The sequence below is a fragment of the Tachysurus vachellii genome, chromosome 18 (assembly GCF_030014155.1).
Source record: "Tachysurus vachellii isolate PV-2020 chromosome 18, HZAU_Pvac_v1, whole genome shotgun sequence".
Classification (NCBI taxonomy): Eukaryota; Metazoa; Chordata; class Actinopteri; order Siluriformes; family Bagridae; genus Tachysurus; species Tachysurus vachellii.
The window spans coordinates 10,881,684-10,901,951 of NC_083477.1; the positions used below are offsets into that span (position 1 = coordinate 10,881,684).

The 20,268-nt window shown below is 37.1% G+C and overlaps 3 protein-coding genes across 4 annotated transcripts; 1 reads left to right on the forward strand and 2 right to left on the reverse strand.

Moving 5' to 3' along the window:
• Positions 1-10: 10 nt before the first annotated feature.
• On the reverse strand, positions 11-3,776 carry hagh (hydroxyacylglutathione hydrolase). The gene is made up of 8 exons (XM_060892356.1): positions 3,600-3,776; positions 3,460-3,524; positions 2,971-3,088; positions 2,377-2,485; positions 1,950-2,053; positions 1,724-1,825; positions 1,549-1,628; positions 11-490 (listed from the first exon to the last, which is right to left on the reverse strand). Exons 1-8 carry the CDS (start codon positions 3,702-3,704, stop codon positions 331-333), a joined length of 843 nt encoding a protein of 280 aa, XP_060748339.1. The 5' UTR covers positions 3,705-3,776; the 3' UTR covers positions 11-330.
• Positions 3,777-5,179: 1,403 nt separating this feature from the next.
• On the reverse strand, positions 5,180-12,234 carry LOC132861016 (hydroxyacylglutathione hydrolase, mitochondrial). Of its 2 annotated transcripts, none has more exons than XM_060892354.1 (9): positions 12,083-12,234; positions 9,247-9,422; positions 9,110-9,174; positions 8,912-9,029; positions 7,282-7,390; positions 6,011-6,114; positions 5,741-5,842; positions 5,571-5,650; positions 5,180-5,325 (listed from the first exon to the last, which is right to left on the reverse strand). In XM_060892354.1, exons 1-9 carry the CDS (start codon positions 12,192-12,194, stop codon positions 5,226-5,228), a joined length of 966 nt encoding a protein of 321 aa, XP_060748337.1. In that variant the 5' UTR covers positions 12,195-12,234; the 3' UTR covers positions 5,180-5,225. The 2 variants fall into 2 exon arrangements, with proteins under 2 accessions (XP_060748337.1, XP_060748336.1); XM_060892353.1 differs by lacking the exon at positions 12,083-12,234 and adding an exon at positions 10,468-10,489.
• Positions 12,235-12,291: 57 nt separating this feature from the next.
• Positions 12,292-14,470, forward strand: fahd1 (fumarylacetoacetate hydrolase domain containing 1). The gene is made up of 2 exons (XM_060892355.1): positions 12,292-12,414; positions 12,599-14,470. The coding sequence occupies exon 2, from the start codon at positions 12,616-12,618 to the stop codon at positions 13,288-13,290; it is 675 nt and encodes a 224-aa protein (XP_060748338.1). The 5' UTR covers positions 12,292-12,414; positions 12,599-12,615; the 3' UTR covers positions 13,291-14,470.
• Positions 14,471-20,268: the final 5,798 nt, after the last annotated feature.

A 20,268-nucleotide genomic window follows, 5' to 3' on the forward strand; every position in this document is an offset into this window, starting at 1 on the left:
ATTGACTGAATATTCAATCCATGGAGAGTAATCATCCTTTTGTTAAACCAAAAAAAATGCCCATTAAATGCATGCATGCATTACAAATAATTATACATGTTATTTACAGTATCATTCAGGTAATTAGTGCAAATGTGCATAAACAAGCAGAAATCAAGCACATTCAAATAAATGCCTCTTCATTGTGAAAAGATAATTTATGCATAAACCAAGCAATCGAAGCAGCAGGTTAAATATATAATCACGTTCCTTCGGAATGGCATTACTTCAGCAATAAACGGTGGCACTCTCAGCATGGTCAGTGTGCAGTGCATTAGTCCAATGATGTGTTTAAGTGAGTTTTGGTCTGAACAGACCCCATTCCAGAGCGAGCAGAGCATGCGGAGGTAAGCGCTCTTTGGGCTTCTTGAAGTTGTCCTTTTCTTTTCGTAGCACACGGAGAACCTCAATAGGGTCTGACTTCCCTGTAAACTTCTGCACGCCCTCCTCACTATGCATTATACAGATAAACACAGAACAATAACAATACAAGTGCACGCAAGCCCTATATGTATAAAGACATTTGCACACAAGGGTTATAGCTTAAGCTTTTGGCATATTTACAGAAAATGCATCCTGTCATCAAACCCCAAGACTTACTGAACGTTACACACTCAGTTCATGCTTAGGAATCAGAAAGACTAAAACATCTGTGACTGGTCTAGCAGTCTAATAAAGTTAATTGTGTGGTGAATAGCAAAAATATATTAAATAAAAAAAACAGTTGGATGTTTGTGTAGCTGAAATCTGAAGGAAAAGATTTTTTTAAAATAGAAATATATTTGGATTTATTTTTATAGAAAAATATATTTACCAAAACAACATGGACATGATTTATTTAGTCTAATTTCTTAACGACTAGCCATTAGGACTGTTAAAAGAGCCAGATTCACAAACTCAGCTGTACTCAACTCAAAGCATAAACTAGACATAAACACTATATAATATTTTATATATATATATATATATATATATATATATATATATATATATATATATATATATATATATATATATATATATAACATAACAGAGCAAGGACATAAAAATAATTCAACAACGTCCTAAAAAGACATTAATTGAAATATTTAGCAAACAGAAAAGACAGGAATTAAGTGATTATTTAACTGATCTCTGTCATCTTCGTCGGAGTGGAAATAATGACACGACAATGAGGATCGTGTATAAATGCCACAATTTGACACGAATGTTTTCCTGTATATAGATTAGTGCTGTAGAGATATGTGTAGAGTTATTCAATAGAACTGGACAGGAATATTTAAATACTCCATGTCCAAACCTTCAATCTGTACCCAGTTTGTAGAACGATATATCGTGGAAAATGTCACCCATTTACCACATGAAGGCTCTTCCCAGGCCACTACACAATTTTGCACTTATTTTATTGCACCTATTTTATTAAGTGCTCACTTTTCATGCCACTGGACGCTGGTGATGTTTTTTTCAGGCTGCATTTTTCGCACCAAGTATGAATAAAAACTCACTTACGAGAGACGGAGGAACGGATTGTATTCAAATTCCTCCGACAACGTTGACGGTACCGTCGGCTTGTCGTCGTCGTCTCTCTCCTAATGATTAGCCCATTTTAAATACAGTATGCTACAAGTTTCAATTTTTAAATGAAATCTACTAAAACTGTGTGTAAATTAAAGTAGGTATTTACCCGAGCCCAGCTGAGCTTCTCCTTCACCCTCTCGTTCTCTGGTTCTACAAGCATTGCAAACTTCAAGTTTTTTATTGTGTATTCATGACCACAGAAGACTTTCTAGAGAACACAATACTTTGAATGAGTGCAAAGAGATGAGCTCGAGAAGAAACATGAAGCAGGTGTAAATTCTGACTCTAACCATGCCTTTTCATTTCTTACAAAATGTGACAGAGTGACATACAGTGTCCTGGGGCAGCTTTCCCAGCACCTCCATCAGGTTGTGGTACATCTGCTCTGCCGTCCCCTCAAAGAATTTCCCACAACCACCGACAAACAGCGTGTCCCCTAACAATCAGAGCAGACAGGAAAAACACTAAGTTGACGTCTCTCTCTCTTACCCACAAACACACGCACAACACACACAAACTCCAGTACCCACTGTAGCCATGTGAGGGTCACAGGGGGTAAAGCCAGGAATATACACCCAGGATAGGACCCCATTCCATCATAGGGCAAATATCATCTGTTCTTTGTACATTAACTAGAAGTGAATCTGAACTTCCTGAACTGAAATGCTCACTCATGGGAAAACATTATGCAAGTGATCACTGCAAAACCGGAACCCAGGTAGGAGATAATGACAAGAATATTTAATTAAAGGCACTTACCAGTGAACACCGCAGGGGAATCAGGGCAGTTGTCTTCCCACAGGAAGTAGCACATGTGTCCAGAAGTATGGCATGGTGTGAAGAGGCACCTCACATTTATAGTGTTAAACTAGAACGGAAAAGACAACACAAGAATCTTTTGTGTTCTTTTTTTAATGTTCACAATTGACTGTTTTTAATGTTCACAATTGACTGTAACTTAACACACGTTAAGTTTTCAAAAATAATTGTTGACGGAGGTATTAGTATGCAACCTGAAGCTTTTGAGCAGAATGTGCAGATGTGGAGGTGAGAGAGATGAAAAACTATAAATAAACCTCTATGTACCCATGTGCTTTAGGTATTCCTATCTGTGGGTTGTTACACAGCATTGTGGGTAATGTAGGAAACCAAAAAGAATGTGTTAATAGAATCAACCTGTCGATGAAAACGTTTCAACCAAAAAGCTAACTCAAAAATCGATTATAGATATTTATCTTAAAGTCATAACAGTATTCCTGAAACATTACACCAAAAAAAAAGTTCATTCTCAAATGCTCATGTAAAACTGGATAACTTCTAAACACCTCTAATGATTCTAATTTTCACAGATACCTTGAGCTCCTGGCCATTAGTAACTTTGTGGGTCAGTCCTGTGATGCGCTCGTCTCCTCCGTACACTTGTAATTCAGGGAGGTCCTTTAGCAGAGCCTCATTGCCCCGTGCATGGTCCCTACACAGTGTACAATTACACACAACACACCTCACACAACACACCTCTAAACACAGGGTGATACATTCAACCTCAGGATGCCAGAGTTCTCTCTCTCACACTCACACTCACTCTCTCACACACACACACCCTCTCACACTCTCACTCACACACACCCTCTCACACACACCCTCTCACACTCTCTCTCTCTCTCACACACACACACACACTCTCACACCCTCTCACACACACTCACTCACACACCCACTCACACACCCTCTCACACTCTCTCTCTCTCACACTCTCTCTCACACACACACACACACACACACACTCACACACACCCTCTCACAACACAATCACTCACACACTCTCACATAAACGTCACCTACCAGTGATGGTGAGTAGTTAGTACAGATGTGAGTCTCACTCCTTCTCTTTTTATTATCTCAAGCAGCTGCCAGTGAAACACATCACATGGTGTGAGAGTGACAGCAGTGATTTATTAAACTGTTTCATATTGCTCTCTTACCCTGTGAGGTACAGCAGGATCTACAGCAATGGCTTCTTTACTTTGTTCATCTATTACCAAGTACATGTAGTTGTCCTCCAAAATGGAAATAACCTTCACTCTCATGGTCCAAGGCACCGAGACACACTGCACTAAATCTGTACTTTTAACATCAAGCTTATTTAATGTAGCTTCAACTATTCACTATCCGTTTAATAGGCAGTCAAATAACATTCACTTGGCCGAAACCTAAACGGCTGCCTTCTCCCTACCCAAGTGCACTTGTGTACTTGTGTGAAATCCTAGTGCACTTTATATCCAGTGGGAAGTAGTTTGCAACACAGACCCGCAGTGACGTCACGCCCCCGGGTTGGTAGCGGTGTAGCAAGTAAATACAACTCAAGAAACGACTGAACTGATTCGTCAAGAATGAAATAAACCACATAAATAACTTTATAAGAATACAATATATAATTGTTAATTAGTATATTTTCATGGTTCCTTGACAGTTTGTGATAAATACTTTTTAAAAGCTTTAACGTCTTTGTTTCCCCAGTAGAACACATCTTGGGTCCAGTTCATTAAAAACTGTAACCTCAAGTATACGCATAATTAATTAATTAATATTACTAGGGTCATGGTAAAATTAAAGAAGTCCAAAAATAAAGAGATTTATACTTTATACTCACTGTCCACTTTATTAGGAACACCAGTACATCTGCACATTCATGCAGTTATTAGCAAATTATGTGATGTGAATTTAAAAGGGTTAGAAATCTTAGTAAAGATGTTGATTCTCCCAGGCACTTTATTGATCACACATAATTACTGAAATTGAATCATTCTCGTGCTTTTACTTTTGAGGACTGAGTGCTAGTGCAAGCCAGGGATTAAGTATATAATAATAATAATTAAAGCATGGCAACTGTTGTCTCTATATGAAATAATTTTAAAGATATAAATGTCTCATATCTGTCCATGTATTCTGTCTGGAAGCCTATAAATGTATTTTCCTTTTATAAAGCTAAGATTATTAACGCATGCCACCTTAAAACAACCTTCTTCAAATCAACAAAAAAAAATAAAACATTGCACATTAAGACGTTTGTGTACTGATAAGGAATCCCTGCTTTCAAAATCACAACATACATAAATACTCTGAGAAGATGTTAGAATTCTTTACACAAATTCTTCACGTGCCACTAATTGTACCTTTAGCTTAGAAACCAGACACGCCGCACGCTGAAATTAAGTTCACACAAAGATTCATCCAAATGAAATTTTAGGTGCCACAGACGTGCAAAGCATCATGTTTTTCCAAGGTCTGATACAATTAATAAAATGATAAAAAAAAAAAAAAAAACAACAACGACAACAACAACTCTATATATATTATATATGATATGCAGCATATGAGCCATCAGCTAAATAGCTCAGTTTTAGGACATCCCCGGCATGTGATGTCATTTTGAACAAAAAGCTGACCAGAGAAACATACAAAATTTAAATACATTTTTACCCCTACAGGAGCTTTTAAATGGTGCATTAATGCGAATGTGCTTTTTGCTGTGTATTGCCCAGTTTGATTTAGTAAGCATATGAAGTGTACTAAGACGCATTGTAATAGACAATTTCCTGCACACAAGCTCAGTCCTTTGGCACTTTGAAGCCATCCTTCTCTTTCCGGATGCTCTTCATCGTGTCTATGGGGTCACTTGTCCCGGCGTGCATCTGTACTGATTTCTCTCTAGAACATAAGAAAATTATAGTTAAGACAAATCAAACGGACAGTTTCCTGAGGCAACATATAGACTAACATGAAAAAAATTCAGTTCATTTCTAGGTCAGAAAGGAATATAACAAGAATCCTGAAACAAAGTGCAGTGCAATTTAGTACATAACTGTTCTATCTTTAATATCATATCATGATTTCTCTAGTCTTAAAACACCTTTCTAAACTGCACCTTTAAGTGATGGGGACAGATTTTATACCTGACTCTCATGAAGGGGTTGAACGTGAACTCGTCCTCAATTGTGGAGGGAATGGTTGGCTCTCCGTTATCGTATTTCTCCTAATTATCAATGTCAGAGGTTAGTTCGACCGTATAAAATCAACACTGCTTAATAACACAAGTGTAATCGGAGTGAAATAACATGAGTACCTTAGCCCATGCCAGTTTTCTTCTGATGGCCTCGTTATTTGGTTCAACATGGTGTGCAAATTTTAAATTGTTGATTGTGTATTCATGGCCACAGTACACACGCTGGAGAAAAAACAGAGCATGAGACAATACTGCTTACAAAGAGTTTTCTAATATGAATGGATATTTGATAAAATAATTAGGTCAAGTTGTGAGCAGTATATGTAAATCAGACAGCATGACTTGACACCGAGACTTGGAAACTGTTTAAACGTGTCATGAAAGAGTTACCGTCTCAGGGGGAAGTCGCCCCAGAATGTCTACCAGAGCTTTGTACATTTCGTCAGCTGTACCCTCAAAAAACTTTCCACAGCCTGCCACAAACAGGGTGTCCCCTATACAAAACCAGAAAATATCAAGCAATTACATAACCATTCTTCAACCAGTATATTACATAACAAGGAATGAATCTTTGAATCATCTTTGAATGATTTCAGAGAAATCACCTGAAGACTCTCATATCAGAAAGCTTAACATTACAGCTTTACCTCTGACTGTTTCTAAGCACTGACACTGAAGACTCCTTCCATAAATGTTAAAGGTCTCCTCACAAAAACTTTTGCCCTACCAAGTTTTTCTTTGTTATGTTTTTACTATTACACTTAAGTCCCTTAAACCACTTGTTAATAGAGTGTTGAAGGGATGCTACAGTATATTTTTGTAGGCCGACCTGGACGTGATTCTTGTCTGATTTCCTCAACAAAAAGCTATCGGATTTTTCCGGATTGCAAATAAATAATCTCAATTCTCATGCTTTGTTCATTATGATAATCTTCACAATTGTAAAGGAGTGTAATAAAATATTAAGCTCAAATAAAATCGCCAGAAGTAAAAAAGCTGAAGTAAGGCTATAAATGTACAGTACTACACTGCAGTCACATGACAACTCTTTCAATCTTTATTTAAAAAAAAAAGTTTCCTAATTTACTCTTGAATGAATAGAAATTTGAATGTAGTAGAAGAGATTTCCTGATAAAAACTCTACAGTCCCATTTAGCGAGCATCTTTTTAAAGACATCTTAATATAGCTTTTAAAAAAATCAGTTTTGGGAACTAATAACGTATTTTATGTTGTAGAATTAAAATGTAATTATCTTGAGCTTATGTTAACCACAGGTCTTATTTCAGGCATTTATAAAAAAAAAAAAAAAAAGTGACGTTAGGATGATGAAACTGGAAGTGCAGAAGCTTGAACTCAGTTTTTGGTTTTAGGATAAGATCGTGCAGCACGCTATAAGCTGTTACTATAGAAAGGATAACCTGATAGAAAGAGTCTGATAATAGATAGTATAAACCTGGAATTTGCCTGGCAGATGGCACTACTCTGTGCCCTGTGGATTAATATTCTCTCATAGAAAATTGATCAACAGGTTCTGAACAATCAGATTCAGAAATTCGACAGCGCTGTATTTTGCTTTTCTTTATAATTATGTTATTGTAATCTGTGGTGTGAATATTACATCTGTAAATCTGATCATGTCATACCTGCAGCTGTATCATACCTGTAAACACAGCTGGGGGTTCAGAGCTATTTTCTGAAGTCACAAAGTAGCAGATGTGTCCACTGGTATGGCACGGTGTAAACAAACACTTTACATTCAGTGAGCCCACCTGAATACACAGCAAACAAACATTCATCTGATCCAAACTGCTCTGTTCTGTTCTCAACATTTATGATACAACTGCATTTATGTAGTTATGTCACTCAGACTTATGTCACTCAGCCAGTCATGTGGCAGCACAATGCAAAATTCTATCATTCTATCACAGAGAGCACACTTTCACAATTTTGATGTTTGATGTGAACATAACATGAAGCTCTTGATCTGTATCTTCATGATATCTTTTGCACTGTGCTGCTGCCACATGATTGGCTGATTAAATAACAGCATAAAGTGCACTTGTACAGATGTTTCCAATAAAGTGGACAGTAAATAAATTCACTGTATAGGTGGCTGGTGACATTGTACACTTGGTGAATTTCTGACATGTTCTACTATACCATATATGCAGGTTTAAAAGCTGGTTACCCTCAAAGGTGAAAAGGGAGAAGATCACATATAGAACTGGAGTATTACAGATATTTTTGACACTGAGTATCTGATTACAATATGAATAAATTAAGCTTAAGTCCATTTCAATAAAACCCACAGCTAGCAAGGTTTTATCTAAACTTAACTTCAAAAACTACGTTAATGTTTCTGGTGAAAAATATTGTACATTATTGTTTGTTTTATATATATATGTTTTGCTCTCTCTTTCTTTATATCATTTCCAGTGAGGGATAATGCTAATCCTCTCAAAATTCTCTAATTCTCTCAAAACCCCATTTGCAAATGAGCCGCCGTGGAGTCACAAACCGTAGTTTGGGAACCTGTTCTAATGCTTTCTATATTTATGATTAAAATCTTAAAGTGCTAAATCCACATTATCACATTTAGCTTTAATAATGGTATCAACCACTAGGCTTCAATATATTGCTGTATTCTCTCTTTCTATCTTAACCTTTTCAGTACATAAGTGTGAATAAACTAAAAAGTGTCGATTAGTTCGATGCTATAATTTACTGCCATGTCAGCCACTGAGGCTATCTTCATCTCAAGAACGGTTAATAAGAATTAAAATAACCTAAAATCACAAAGAAATAAATATAGACAAATATAGACAACTTAAATGAATTTTTTTACATTAATATATGACAGAAACTCTAAAACCTTTTCTGATGAAACCTTGTAAAATAGCTCTTTAAATGAATTGGCCTCATAAAATAACCTTCTATGGTTATTATGCGCAGGACAGTCCAATAAAATATGCTTGACAGTAAGGGGAATGCTGCAGTACATGCACTGAATGTGGTCTTCTCCTTTCAGCAAGTATTCATGTGTCAGTCTTGTATGCCCAATTCTACATCTGGTTAAGATCACCTGATCGAGTCTTGATTTCATAGGAATTCGAAACCTGTTAGTAATTTCAGGGTGTATTTCAAACAGTTTGTTATTCGACCATGTATTCCATTCCTCTTGCCACTTATTTAGTACATAGCCATTGATAGTAGGTCTATATTCCGAGGGAGGAATTTACTAAAGTGTAGAAAAAATAATAATAATTTCCATAACTGGCATAAAGACTTACTTTGAAAGTGTTGTAGTGTGTTACTTTTTTGGTCAAGGCTCCTATCCTGTCATCACCTCCATACACAGTAAGCCCAGGGACCAACTTCACCATTTTCTCATTTCCACCAGCATGGTCCCTGTCATCATAACACCCCAAAACACACTCAATAAACAGACATGACAAGAGAATGAATGAAGGATTTGAAGGCACTCTTACCAGTGATGATGTGTGGTTAGAATAGATTTGAGCCTCACGCCGTGCTTTTTAACAGCTTCAACAACCTAACCAGAATGAAGATCAGTTATTCTATTGGGAAGCATGACACACCTCTCCAGCAGTTAAACACTTCTTACCTTCGAGGGTTCGACGGGGTCTACAATGGCTGCCTCTTTTGTTTCCTCGTCAATGAGGAGGTACATGTAGTTATCAGTAAGCGCAGGCAGCAGCTCTACCTTCATGTTGGATTGAGACACAAGAGCTGATTTCCTAACCACGGAATGAATGAATGCTCCCGAGATCTGAGTAGGGGCTTCGGGGGGTGGGGGGGACGACAGAGAAAACATCAATTTTTTTGATTTTTGCATCAAAGTAATTTTAAAAGTTTCAGACACTGCCACAGATACAGTGGTGTGAAAAAAAGTGTTTGCCACCTACATGATTTTTTATTTTTTGCACGTTTGTCATATTTTAATGTTTCAGATCATTAAACAAATTTAAATATTAGTCAAAGATAACACAAGTAAACACAACATGCTCACAATTCACTATACCCCCTGTCATCTGTCAGAAGATCACCAGCTTCCTGACAGACAGGAAACAACAGGTGAGAATGGGATGTGTTACCTCCAGTATTCGGACTGTATTGTCTTGTATAGTATAGTGCTATTTTTAAAGTCACAAACAGCTGGAACCAAATTCCTTGTGTGTGTCAACACACTTGTCCAACAAACCTGATTCTAATTAAATTCTGATTCTGATTCAGTTTTTATGAAGGTTTTTATTATTAAGGGAAAACAAAATCCAAACCTACACGGCCCTGTGTGAAAAAGTGCTTGCCCCTCAATCTAATAACTGCTTGGGCCACCCTTAGCAGCAAGAACTGCAATCAAGCGTTTGCGATAACTTGTAATGAGTCTGTTACAGCGCTGTAGAGGAATTTTTGGTCCACTCATCTTTGCAGAATTGTGTAATTTAGCCTAATTGGAGGGTTTTTGAGCATGAACTGCCTTTTTAAGGCCATGCCACAGCATCTCAATAGGATTTGAGTCAGGACTTAGACTAGGCCACTCCAAAATCTTCATTTTGTTTTTTTTCAGTCATTCAGAGGTGGATTTGATTGGTTTGTCCTGCTGCAGAACCCAAGGTCGCTTCAGCTTGAGGTCACGAACAGATGGCCGCACATTGTCCTTCAGAATTTTTTGGTAGACAGCAGAATTCGTGCTTCCATTTATGCAGGTCCTGAAGCAGCAAAACAGCCCCAGACCATCACACTACCACCACCATATTTTACTGTTGGTATGATGTTTTTTCTGAAACGCAGTGTTACTTTTATGCCAGATGTAATGAGGACACACCTTCTAAAAAGTTCAACATTTGTCTCGTCATTCCACAGAGTATTTTCCAAAAAGTCTTAGGGATTATCAATGTTGTTTTCTGGCAAAACTGAGACAAGCCTTTATGTTCTTTTTGCTCAGCAGCAGTTTTCATCTTAGAACTCTGCCATGTCACACAGTGACAGCATTTCCTGTGTGCGTTTTCATATAGTTAATTTATAGATTTGTATTTATTTATACAAATATCAGTCTAACATAACGTTAATGTATATTTTTCCGTCAGAATTATATTAAGTTTGATCTGACACGTGCACATGTGTTTTCACACCACTTTACTGAGCCTCAAAATGTGCACCAGCAAGCTAAAAAGAATCTAGGCCTTATCAGGTCAACTTGTAACATGTTTACATTCATGATCTGCTAGCTGGTTAGATATTTGTGGGACAAAGAGTCAGTCTGGGACATCCTACGCTCAAAAGTAGATCAACATAGTGCTCAAAATATGAACCCAATTAATCTGAACTCTAAATCTGTCATTCTTAAAATGAGGCCTGTAAACTACAGCCAGGACTAAGAGATATTTTATATAAAACCTAGTCGATATTAACCTTAAAAGTGAATTGTTATTATTTAGTTATATCTTTACACCTAGTCGTAGTTCTAGTTGACTGGTTAATTTAACTGTATAGGTTTGACCAGAATGCTTGATAAAAACTAGTCAAAGTGCTGTTTATTGACTGAATCTACATTTTAACAGTTAAAGCAGTTAGCTGGTTCTGTATGTGACCCGATCACACAAACAGCACCAGAGAGTCAATGAATAAATATGAAGCTACATATTTGTAGTTCATTCAAATAATATGCTAATGTTTTAATTATTACACAATGAATTGCTTGAAGGAAAACAGAATCCCACAATAACACAACACGGATGATGGCTTGGTTTACATTATAGATTGTTACAATTAGTATTAAAATGTGTGTATATACACGTATATCTGTACATACATACACACTTTTGACCATTTACTGTACATGTCCCATATAAAAAATAAATAAATAAATCAAACAAACAAACAAACAAACAAACCAGCCCATGGCTCAGTTGATGCTGACGGCCATGAATAATAGAACAGAACTAGTCTCAGTTTACTACAAAGGCTGGTGAATGCTACAGGTTAAGATATATGTGGAAAGCAAATACAACCTGTATCTATAAATCTATATCTATATCCATCTATCCATCCATCCATCTAATATATATATATATATATATATATATATATATATATATATATATATATATATATAATCTATACACACACACATACACACATGAAGTAATAAATAGTATTCTATAAACGGATTATATAAAAACGCACAGGAAATGCTGTCACTGTGTCCAGAAATGCGCACTAACTAAACCACACGTCCTAAATTGTGAGTGTAAAATGGTTTGACAGACAGACGCAGTGCACTATGTAGTAAGGTAGTGTGCAGTTCTCTGCCTTGTCTTGACAGCCCATCTGATCCCTAAACACAGGCTAACTTTGTCTGATGAAATAATCCTGACCTCTTTAAGTCTTATTTGCGTGCGGAAAAACATATTTTAAGCAGGTTGCTTGGGATGACATACCAAATTTATACGCAGCAGCTCCAAGTGCGCTAAGACCGCAGGCACCAAGTAGCAGAGACTTAAATAACATGGTAATATCGCGATTACGACACCACACCGAGGAAGTAAACATGTGGGTTTGAAGTACAGCCCCGCCCACGTTTAACCTTTAAACTCTATTTAACCAATCGGATGCGGGGGCGTGTTCTTCGTCTCTGTGCGCCGTATACTCAAAGAGCTGTATGTTTGAGATGAAGTGCACTTGACTGACTTTACTTCATAGTGTGTGAAGTGGACAAGTTTAGGGAGTACGCAGGGAGTTGAGATTCAACCATAGAGCGACGGTTTTTAGGGTAAATCAGCAGCCTTAATTCAAAATAAATGTTTTGGAAATGATACTGAAAACAATTTAATAATGTTTTTCGTAATCTGGTTTTGCTTCAAGTGATTTTTTTTTTAATAAACTCATGTTTTTTGCTGATCGTGACAGTGTGGATTGAAGGTCATTAATAAACCTTTGTCACGCGTTTCTTCCAGGTTCAGAGGAGTTGAAAATGAGCACGAGAAACGTGTGTCGTTTCTGGGAGTGGGGACGAAAGATAATCTGCGTGGGGCGCAATTACGCAGAACACGCCAAAGAACTGAAGAACGAGCTGCCCACGGAACCCGTGCTGTTCCTGAAGCCACCGAGCGCGTATGTGAAGGAGGGATCTCCGATCCTTGTGCCTCACTACTCTACCAATCTGCACCATGAAGTAGAGCTCGGTGTGGTGGTGGGTAAAGCGGGCAGAGACATCCCTCAGACCTCCGCCATGGACCATGTCGCCGGTTACGCGCTGTGCTTGGACATGACCGCGCGTGATGTTCAGGACCAATGCAAAGCCAAAGGGCTGCCCTGGACTCTTGCTAAAGCTTTCGACACGTCCTGCCCTGTGAGCGACTTCATCCCCAAAGAGCTGATCCCGGATCCGTCAGGTGTCGAGTTGTGGCTCAGAGTGAACAGCGTGACTCGGCAGAGGGGCAGCACGGCGCAGATGATTTTCTCTGTACCCTTCCTCATCAGCTACATCAGCAGGGTGATGGCGTTAGAGGAAGGAGACCTCATACTGACCGGGACGCCCAAAGGAGTCGGAGCCGTTCATGAGCACGACGAGCTTCACGCCGGCATCGAGGGTGTCATCAACATGACGTTTAAAGTCCACAGAAAGGCTGTTTTACCGCACAACTGATATGAACGTTCCTAAATGGCCAAAAGGTCTTGTGGACATCTGACCATCACGTCAATATTTTGCCACAGAGGTGGAGGCACACATTTATAAAGAATGTCTTTGTGTGCTGTAGCATTACTCATCAGAATCAGAGTCAGGTTTATTGGACGAGTGTGTTGACACACACAAGGAATATTGTTCTAGCTGATTGTGACAACTAAAAGTACAGACATAAATAACACTATACAAGACAACGCAGATGAGAGCGCCTGTCAGAAGGGAGGTGTATCCAGAGTGACTTACATTTTTATTTGAATTTACATAACCGAGCAATTAAGGGTTAATTGAGCTTGCTCAAGGGCCCAGAGGTGGCAGCTTGGTGGACCTGGGATTCAAACCTATGACCTTTCGATCAGTAGTCCAATACCACATCCCACAATTACAATTTCACTGGAAAAAAGGGGTCATACCTGCTGCTGCATGACAGTGCCCTTGTGCACAAAGCGAGCTCCATGATAACATGATTTGTTTGAGTGGAAGAACTATGGCTTGACAGAATCTCAACCCCACTGAACACCTTTGGGATGAACTGGAACACTGACTGCACCACAGAGTTCTTGAACAAACATCACTAAAGATCTTGTGGCTGAATAAGCACAAATACCCACAGCCGACACTTCAAAATCGAGTGGAAAGAGGTCATTGCAGGGTGCTGTTCAAAAACACATATGAATGTTATGGTCAGGGGTCCACAAACCTTTGGTCAAATAATGTATCAGTAAACATAGAATGGAAATGAAAGTGTTATATTTTTACACATTTAAGTACTGTAAATTGGCACTTACAATAATGCAAAACAATAATTTGAATCTTACAGTAACCTTACTTTGGTTATTTTAAAGAAAACACACTGTAGATTACTGTAATCACATCTTATAGTTTCACACTGGTAACTGATTATAGCAAAATCCACTGGGAAAAACAGTTGTTTTGTTGTTATTTAGAGATAATTTAAGATGAAATTATAGTGTTTTAGAAATGAAATAATTATGTCCTGGATGTTGTGGCACCGTCTCCATCTGGGTGTATTCTCTCATCACGCCTCATGTGTTTAATAACTTCCAGATCTACCACAGTTTTGACCTAAATAAATCAATATGTGAAAATTATATGAAATAAAATAAATAATCTACTAATCTGCTGTTGTCTGTGATTATTTAAAAAAACAAACTAAAGACAAATACATAGTATATAAAATCTGTATCACTTCACACTAACCTTTTAAACATCAGGACAAAAAAAATAGCTAAATTATTAAATTAAATATCTAAGATTATCTAATTTATATATTTTGTAAATAAATAAAAACTAGCTCCTGCTTCATACACATTTTACTGCCACTGTAATTCAACTCATATAAACATGCAGTGATATGTATTTTTCTTTTACATTTATTACATTCTTTTCTATTTTTCAATTTACATTTTGTCTCTCTTTCCTCTGGTATTACCTTAAAACATGTCTTCTGCGATAATGGTAGCTACAGTTTATTTTTACCTTTATATATATATATAAAAGACTCATGCATGTTAGCAATAATCAATAAAGCTCCTAATCAGAATCAGAATCAGGTTTATTGGACAAGTATGTTGACACACACAAAGAAATTTGGTTCAAGCTGTTTGTGACGCTCAAAAGTATAGACATAAATAACACTATACTATACAATACAAGATAATACAGACTATACAAGAAAATGCAGACGATGTGATACAATACAGACAATATGAGTATTAAATATGAATACACAATAAAAGACTGATCAGTTATGTACATAGTGTGAGCAGTGCATGGTAGTGCAAATAACAATGTTGTGCAATATTATGCTTCCATGCATTATACAGCAGCAGTAGTGTGTGTAACCTTTACGGATGATGTGATGACTGACAGTTCTGATAATGCAGTACTTATAGATATGAAGCAGGGAATATAATTATGGTGAGTTGTTAGTCAGGGTGATTGCCTGGTGGTCCACTGATAGATGGAAGGGGGTATAGTGAGCCTTAGGAGTTTGGAGTGGAGAATTTCCAGAATTATTGTATTAAAAGCCAAACTGAAGTTGGGGTGATCTCTTGTAGTAGGTGATGTCTTGCAGGCCTTTTCACACTGATGCAGGATTGTTAGCTGAAAACCTGCTTTTCAGCTTTGCAGAGTGGCTTCTTTTGGCTATTCTGATCTCTTTTGTCAGTAGGTTCCTGGCCTGCTTATACAGAGTTTTGTCCTCCCCTCTGTAGGCATCTTCCTTGGCATGTCAGAGTTTTTTCAGTTTGGCTGTGAACCATGGCTTGTTGTTACTTAATATGCAGAAGGTTTTGGTGTGCACACACACGTCTTCATAAAAACTGATGTAAGATGTCACAGTGTCAGTCAGTTCATCCAGGCTGTCAGTTCCAGCCTCAAAGATACTCAAATTAGTGCAGTCAATACAATTTTGTAGTTCCTGCTTTGCCTCACTGGTCCACCTCTTCACTGTTTTGACTACAGGCTTTTGCCTGTATGTTGGAATAAGATGGACCAAGCAGTGATCGGAGTTCCCCAAGGCTGCCCTGGGTACAGAGCATCTTTATGCGTCCTTAAGAATTGTGTAGCAATGATCCAGTAGGTTTTTCTCCCTTGTGGGACAATTAATATGCTGTCTGTATTTTGGAAGTTCAAGTGTTAGTTTTGCTTTATTAAAGTCTCCAAGGATAATAAAACATGCCGTTATTGGCGTGTTTGTTAGCACGTTTGCCTGTGGTTGAGGGTTATCATCTACTGTATCATCTATTATCTATTAAAGGTTTAAAAAAAAAAAAAAAAAAAAAATTTAACTTTTAAACATCTCATCTTAAGTAATTGCTTGGAATAAATTTCCCTGGAAGTAAAATAGCCTATGCGTCAGACAGTATAATGGGACTATTATTTTGGGTTTAGTAATTTAAGTTTCAGCATCATATTATGTTAAAAAGAGTCAAATTCTTCTTTAAATACAGAAGTTATATAGATCTTTAGAAGTTATTAATGGCCACGTGAGGGCAGTGCAGTGCAGCCAACGTTTGCATGGCTCAGTTGAATGAACCTTTACATTCACAATTGAACAGCATCCTCTGTTAGTCTGACTGTTTAATAACATTGGCAGTCACTGAGATATTAGTTATCCACTCATTTCCAAGCATTTTTAACTGAGGCCAGCATTTTAGATTAATTTTAAATGCATTTGTCGGTTCCAGGATTTTTGGCCTTTCTGTCAGTTGGTTTTGCTTCATACATATTTTCATTTAATTTAGACCAAGGGCGTTAGCTTTGGGAATTGTTTCTTATTACTTCAGGAATCCAGCTGGTCTTTGGCTTAAGCTAAAGTCCCTGAAAAAAATGTTTGCTGAAATTCTATGTGTAAAAAAAAAATAGGGAAATAAAGACATAAATCTAAGCCTTATGTTTCTTTGTTTCCCTCCATGCTGTATTGCCTTCTAGATCATCTCCTACAGGTTCTCATCTCCAAGCTTCTTCATCCCATCACTGTGTTGATGAAGTTACGTAGTTTTCAAAATTAAATCTTCCAGCTGAGTCTGACATTGTTTAGAAAGAATTACAACTTTGTAATGATCAGTGTGTAATCTGATGCTCCATGATCCTTCTCATTCATCCAGCAAAGCCTCTACTATTATTTGACTTATGTTTATTAAATGTGAGTTTCATATTCAGTGTTAAATGAACACTGTGATTATTGTATTTAAATCTAGGCAAATGTTATTCATATCAAAGTTTAGACCTTTATTTATTTATTTGACTTGGTAAGTCTCCTAATGGTATTCTTTGTGTAAATTTATGTTACTGTTTCATATCACTATATTTATCTGACATGTGCTGTTTACCTAGGAATAGGATTACCTATTGGGATTAATCTAAAATTCTAATGATGGTCTTTCATAATGGAACAAATATGGTCCAACAGCAACAGCCATTTATGCAAGCCACTTTAAATGCTCTAAGATCTGATCTCATTTTTGTTCAACGTTCTCAGCATGATGCTACCACCACCATGGATTACTCTGGGATTATTTTCCCCCAAACCTAGCAATCGAAAAAGTACCAGAGCCAAATTTTCAAAGAACCCTTTATTTTTTTAAAGCTTCAAATGGGCTCTTCCATAATCCATACCAGAGTATCTGTGTTACAGTTGTCCTTCTCCCATACGAAGTGTCCAGCTTTTCCAGAATTAGCATTGTCCTCTTGATTGCTACTCAGACTGATGCCTATACCCAACGCTGACTTTTTTTTGGATGGCCTTGTCAAGTCGCTGTTGGACTTATACTTGTTCTATTATTTAATAATAATTCTCTGCAGGATGTTGAACAAAGAATTTCATGCAAGTTCTTGAATACTTATGGAGTGCACTGTAGATATCTGATTTACAGCAATTTAAATGTGCACACAATTTATTCTTGAGAAAACCAGAAAGGGACATTCATACATTTTAAAGGAAATATTTTTTATACATGTCATCACCTACTTTTTTAATATTTTCATTTCAGCGTTGTATATTGCAAGATGAAAAGAGTCCATTTAATGCCAACTCTCCAAAAACATGTTTGTCAAAATGACAGCATACATCAAAGGCACAGTTTGAATTTCATCTGTCAAAACTGTTATTGAACAATGACAGGAAAGAATTCCAGATATTTAGTCAATGATATTTAGTGTCTGTTTCATTGACTCTCATTTAGAATGAAAGCGGTTTGTGGTGAATAGGAAAGCTGATCCCAAACACAACATTAGCAATATGGCCTTCACTAATCATTCTAGGTTTACAGACACATTATTTGGATTTATTTTCTTTGTTTGTGCTAAATGTTTTGAAGAGTTTAGATTTCAAGGATTTGTTCTCCTTTAATCCTGCTGATCACTAATTAAGAGGCCCATTAGAGTAAACCCATTTACTCTGTTCACAATCTCATTAAGCAGATTTGTTTAAAAACAAAGGAGTTAGGAGGCCATATATCACAAAAATCTTTTTTCCTGTTGCGGCTTCCAAACCGATGTAAAAAAAAAAAACTTGACTGAAAGGCTTGCTAACAATTAATCTGATAAACCCCTAAATCCTGTGTCATAAAACTGGGGAACAAATTGAGATACATTTCATGTGGAAACAGCAACGACATCGTAAGACCCAGACATTTCCAAGTTTACTGGAATTAAACTGGTTGTAAATATATATTTGGTGAATATATCAATGGCTCAAATCCCAGCAGAGTGAGCATGCATAAAGTCCTGTGCGTGACCAAAATCCTTACATCGATGGGGATGCCTCCACCCAGTCCAGTCCTTTGTCTTACTAATTTGTATGACTGAAATACCATTACATTTTTAACAAGAGGCAAGTACCTGAAGAAAAACTATTTTGTTCAGTATTCAGACATTTGACCATGTTGTATTTTTGATCCTCTGTGCATCAATTACAAAATGAAATAAGAATCAGTTAAACTGCAAGTTGCAATGATAATATAAAGCCATATAAAACAATCAATTATTCAAATATGAAACCATTCATTCTTGAGATATCAAGCTAACAACAATCTCTGACAAATGGATGGATGGACAGGCGAAAAAATAAAGAAATAAAAATGAAAATAATGGGGGCAACATAATGGTACAGCTCCTGGACAACTTATTTGATCGTAAGTGGCGCTTCGCAGGTTCTCTGGTTTCCTCCAACACCCAAAAATGGCAGTAAATATACTTTCTAAATTGCCTGTAGGTATAAATGAATATGTGAATGTGCCTGCATAGTGGGTTGTAATATACTGGCATTTCGTCCAGGGTGTATTCCTTCCTCACGCCCAGTGTACTCAGAATAGGCTCAGGATTCACTGCAACCCTAACCAGGATAAATTTCAATTGATTGATTAAAACCATAGTCCAATATCTTAAAAAATAAGATTCGGAAATCCCCTCGTAATCCCTTGAAAATAGTATGTTTGGTCATATAAGTCTGTAATTTGGACTGTAGTTTGCTGAATTATTATCTGAAAATTAACTGTTTATAACAGTTATTAATTCACTTTTGGTATGTCCCAAGCCAGCCATACCTCAGGTTTAAGTGGATGTTAGCAGGCATGGAAAGCTTTCCATTCAGCCACTATTTATTGGCTTGGTAAGGAAGAATCACTTTAACACAGTAATCCCACAAATCAAAAAGCAGATCTTTCAGTATTCCTTTAGATCCTCCTACCACCGTGTCTGTTCAATGCCACGGCCTGATTATCCTGCCATATGCCTACCAAACTGGCACGTCTGATCCCTGCTCTTCCATCTGGAACTGACACATCTTTGGGGCAATTTTATAAAAAAAATAAAAAAAAAATAAAAAAAAAAATATTGTCAGTGGGAGGATCTTCTGGCATGAATGAAATTGCGGTTAGCAGCAGGAGAAATCAGATGATTTATCCAATTAAGCGTTGTGTGCACCTACAATTAAACTTGGAGTAGTGGTTCAGTGGTGGCCAGAACATGTAAACAAAAAACAAATGTCTTACAGTATTCAGAGCTAGTACCAGATTAGCACAAGAGCAGTTTAACTTACCACTGGTAATGTGTGCATCTTACTCTGTAATTAGACGGTAGTGTTCCACATTTCAGTGTTCTACAGTAGCTCTCTTAAGTACAGAGCAACTTGTACAACTTGAAACTTTTTTCTGAAAAGGAAAGCATTTGTTGTTTTACACAGAAGATTAAGGGTTCCCCAATAACAGCAAAATGAATAACACAAATAAAGAAAAGAGAAAATCCACCATCTGTGATCTTCAAAAGCATCCAAGATTTCTTTTTAAATTAAATTCTGAGAAACTGGTATCAAATGCTATAGTAAATGTTCTAGAAATTTCTCGCTGGAGTAGCAGTAGGAGTAGCAGCCAACTAAAAATTTAGCATCATCGTTAAGCACATCACAAACACGTCAGT

Bases quoted from the DNA above. Each gene is read 5' to 3' on its own strand.
- hagh (XM_060892356.1), bottom strand. From the start codon at position 3,704: ATGAGAGTGAAGGTTATTTCCATTTTGGAGGACAACTACATGTACTTG. The intron at 3,089-3,459 runs GTAGGTGACGTT...TACACTGTGTAG, and splicing joins CTAACTACTCACCATCACTG to GGACCATGCACGGGGCAATG. The intron at 2,054-2,376 runs GTAAGTGCCTTT...TCTGATTGTTAG, and splicing joins TTCCCCTGCGGTGTTCACTG to GGGACACGCTGTTTGTCGGT.
- LOC132861016 (XM_060892354.1), bottom strand. From the start codon at position 12,194: ATGTTTACTTCCTCGGTGTGGTGTCGTAATCGCGATATTACCATGTTA. The intron at 9,030-9,109 runs GTAAGAGTGCCT...TTATGATGACAG, and splicing joins CTAACCACACATCATCACTG to GGACCATGCTGGTGGAAATG. The intron at 5,326-5,570 runs GTATAAAATCTG...CTTATGTTCTAG, and splicing joins AACCCCTTCATGAGAGTCAG to AGAGAAATCAGTACAGATGC.
- fahd1 (XM_060892355.1), top strand. From the start codon at position 12,616: ATGAGCACGAGAAACGTGTGTCGTTTCTGGGAGTGGGGACGAAAGATA.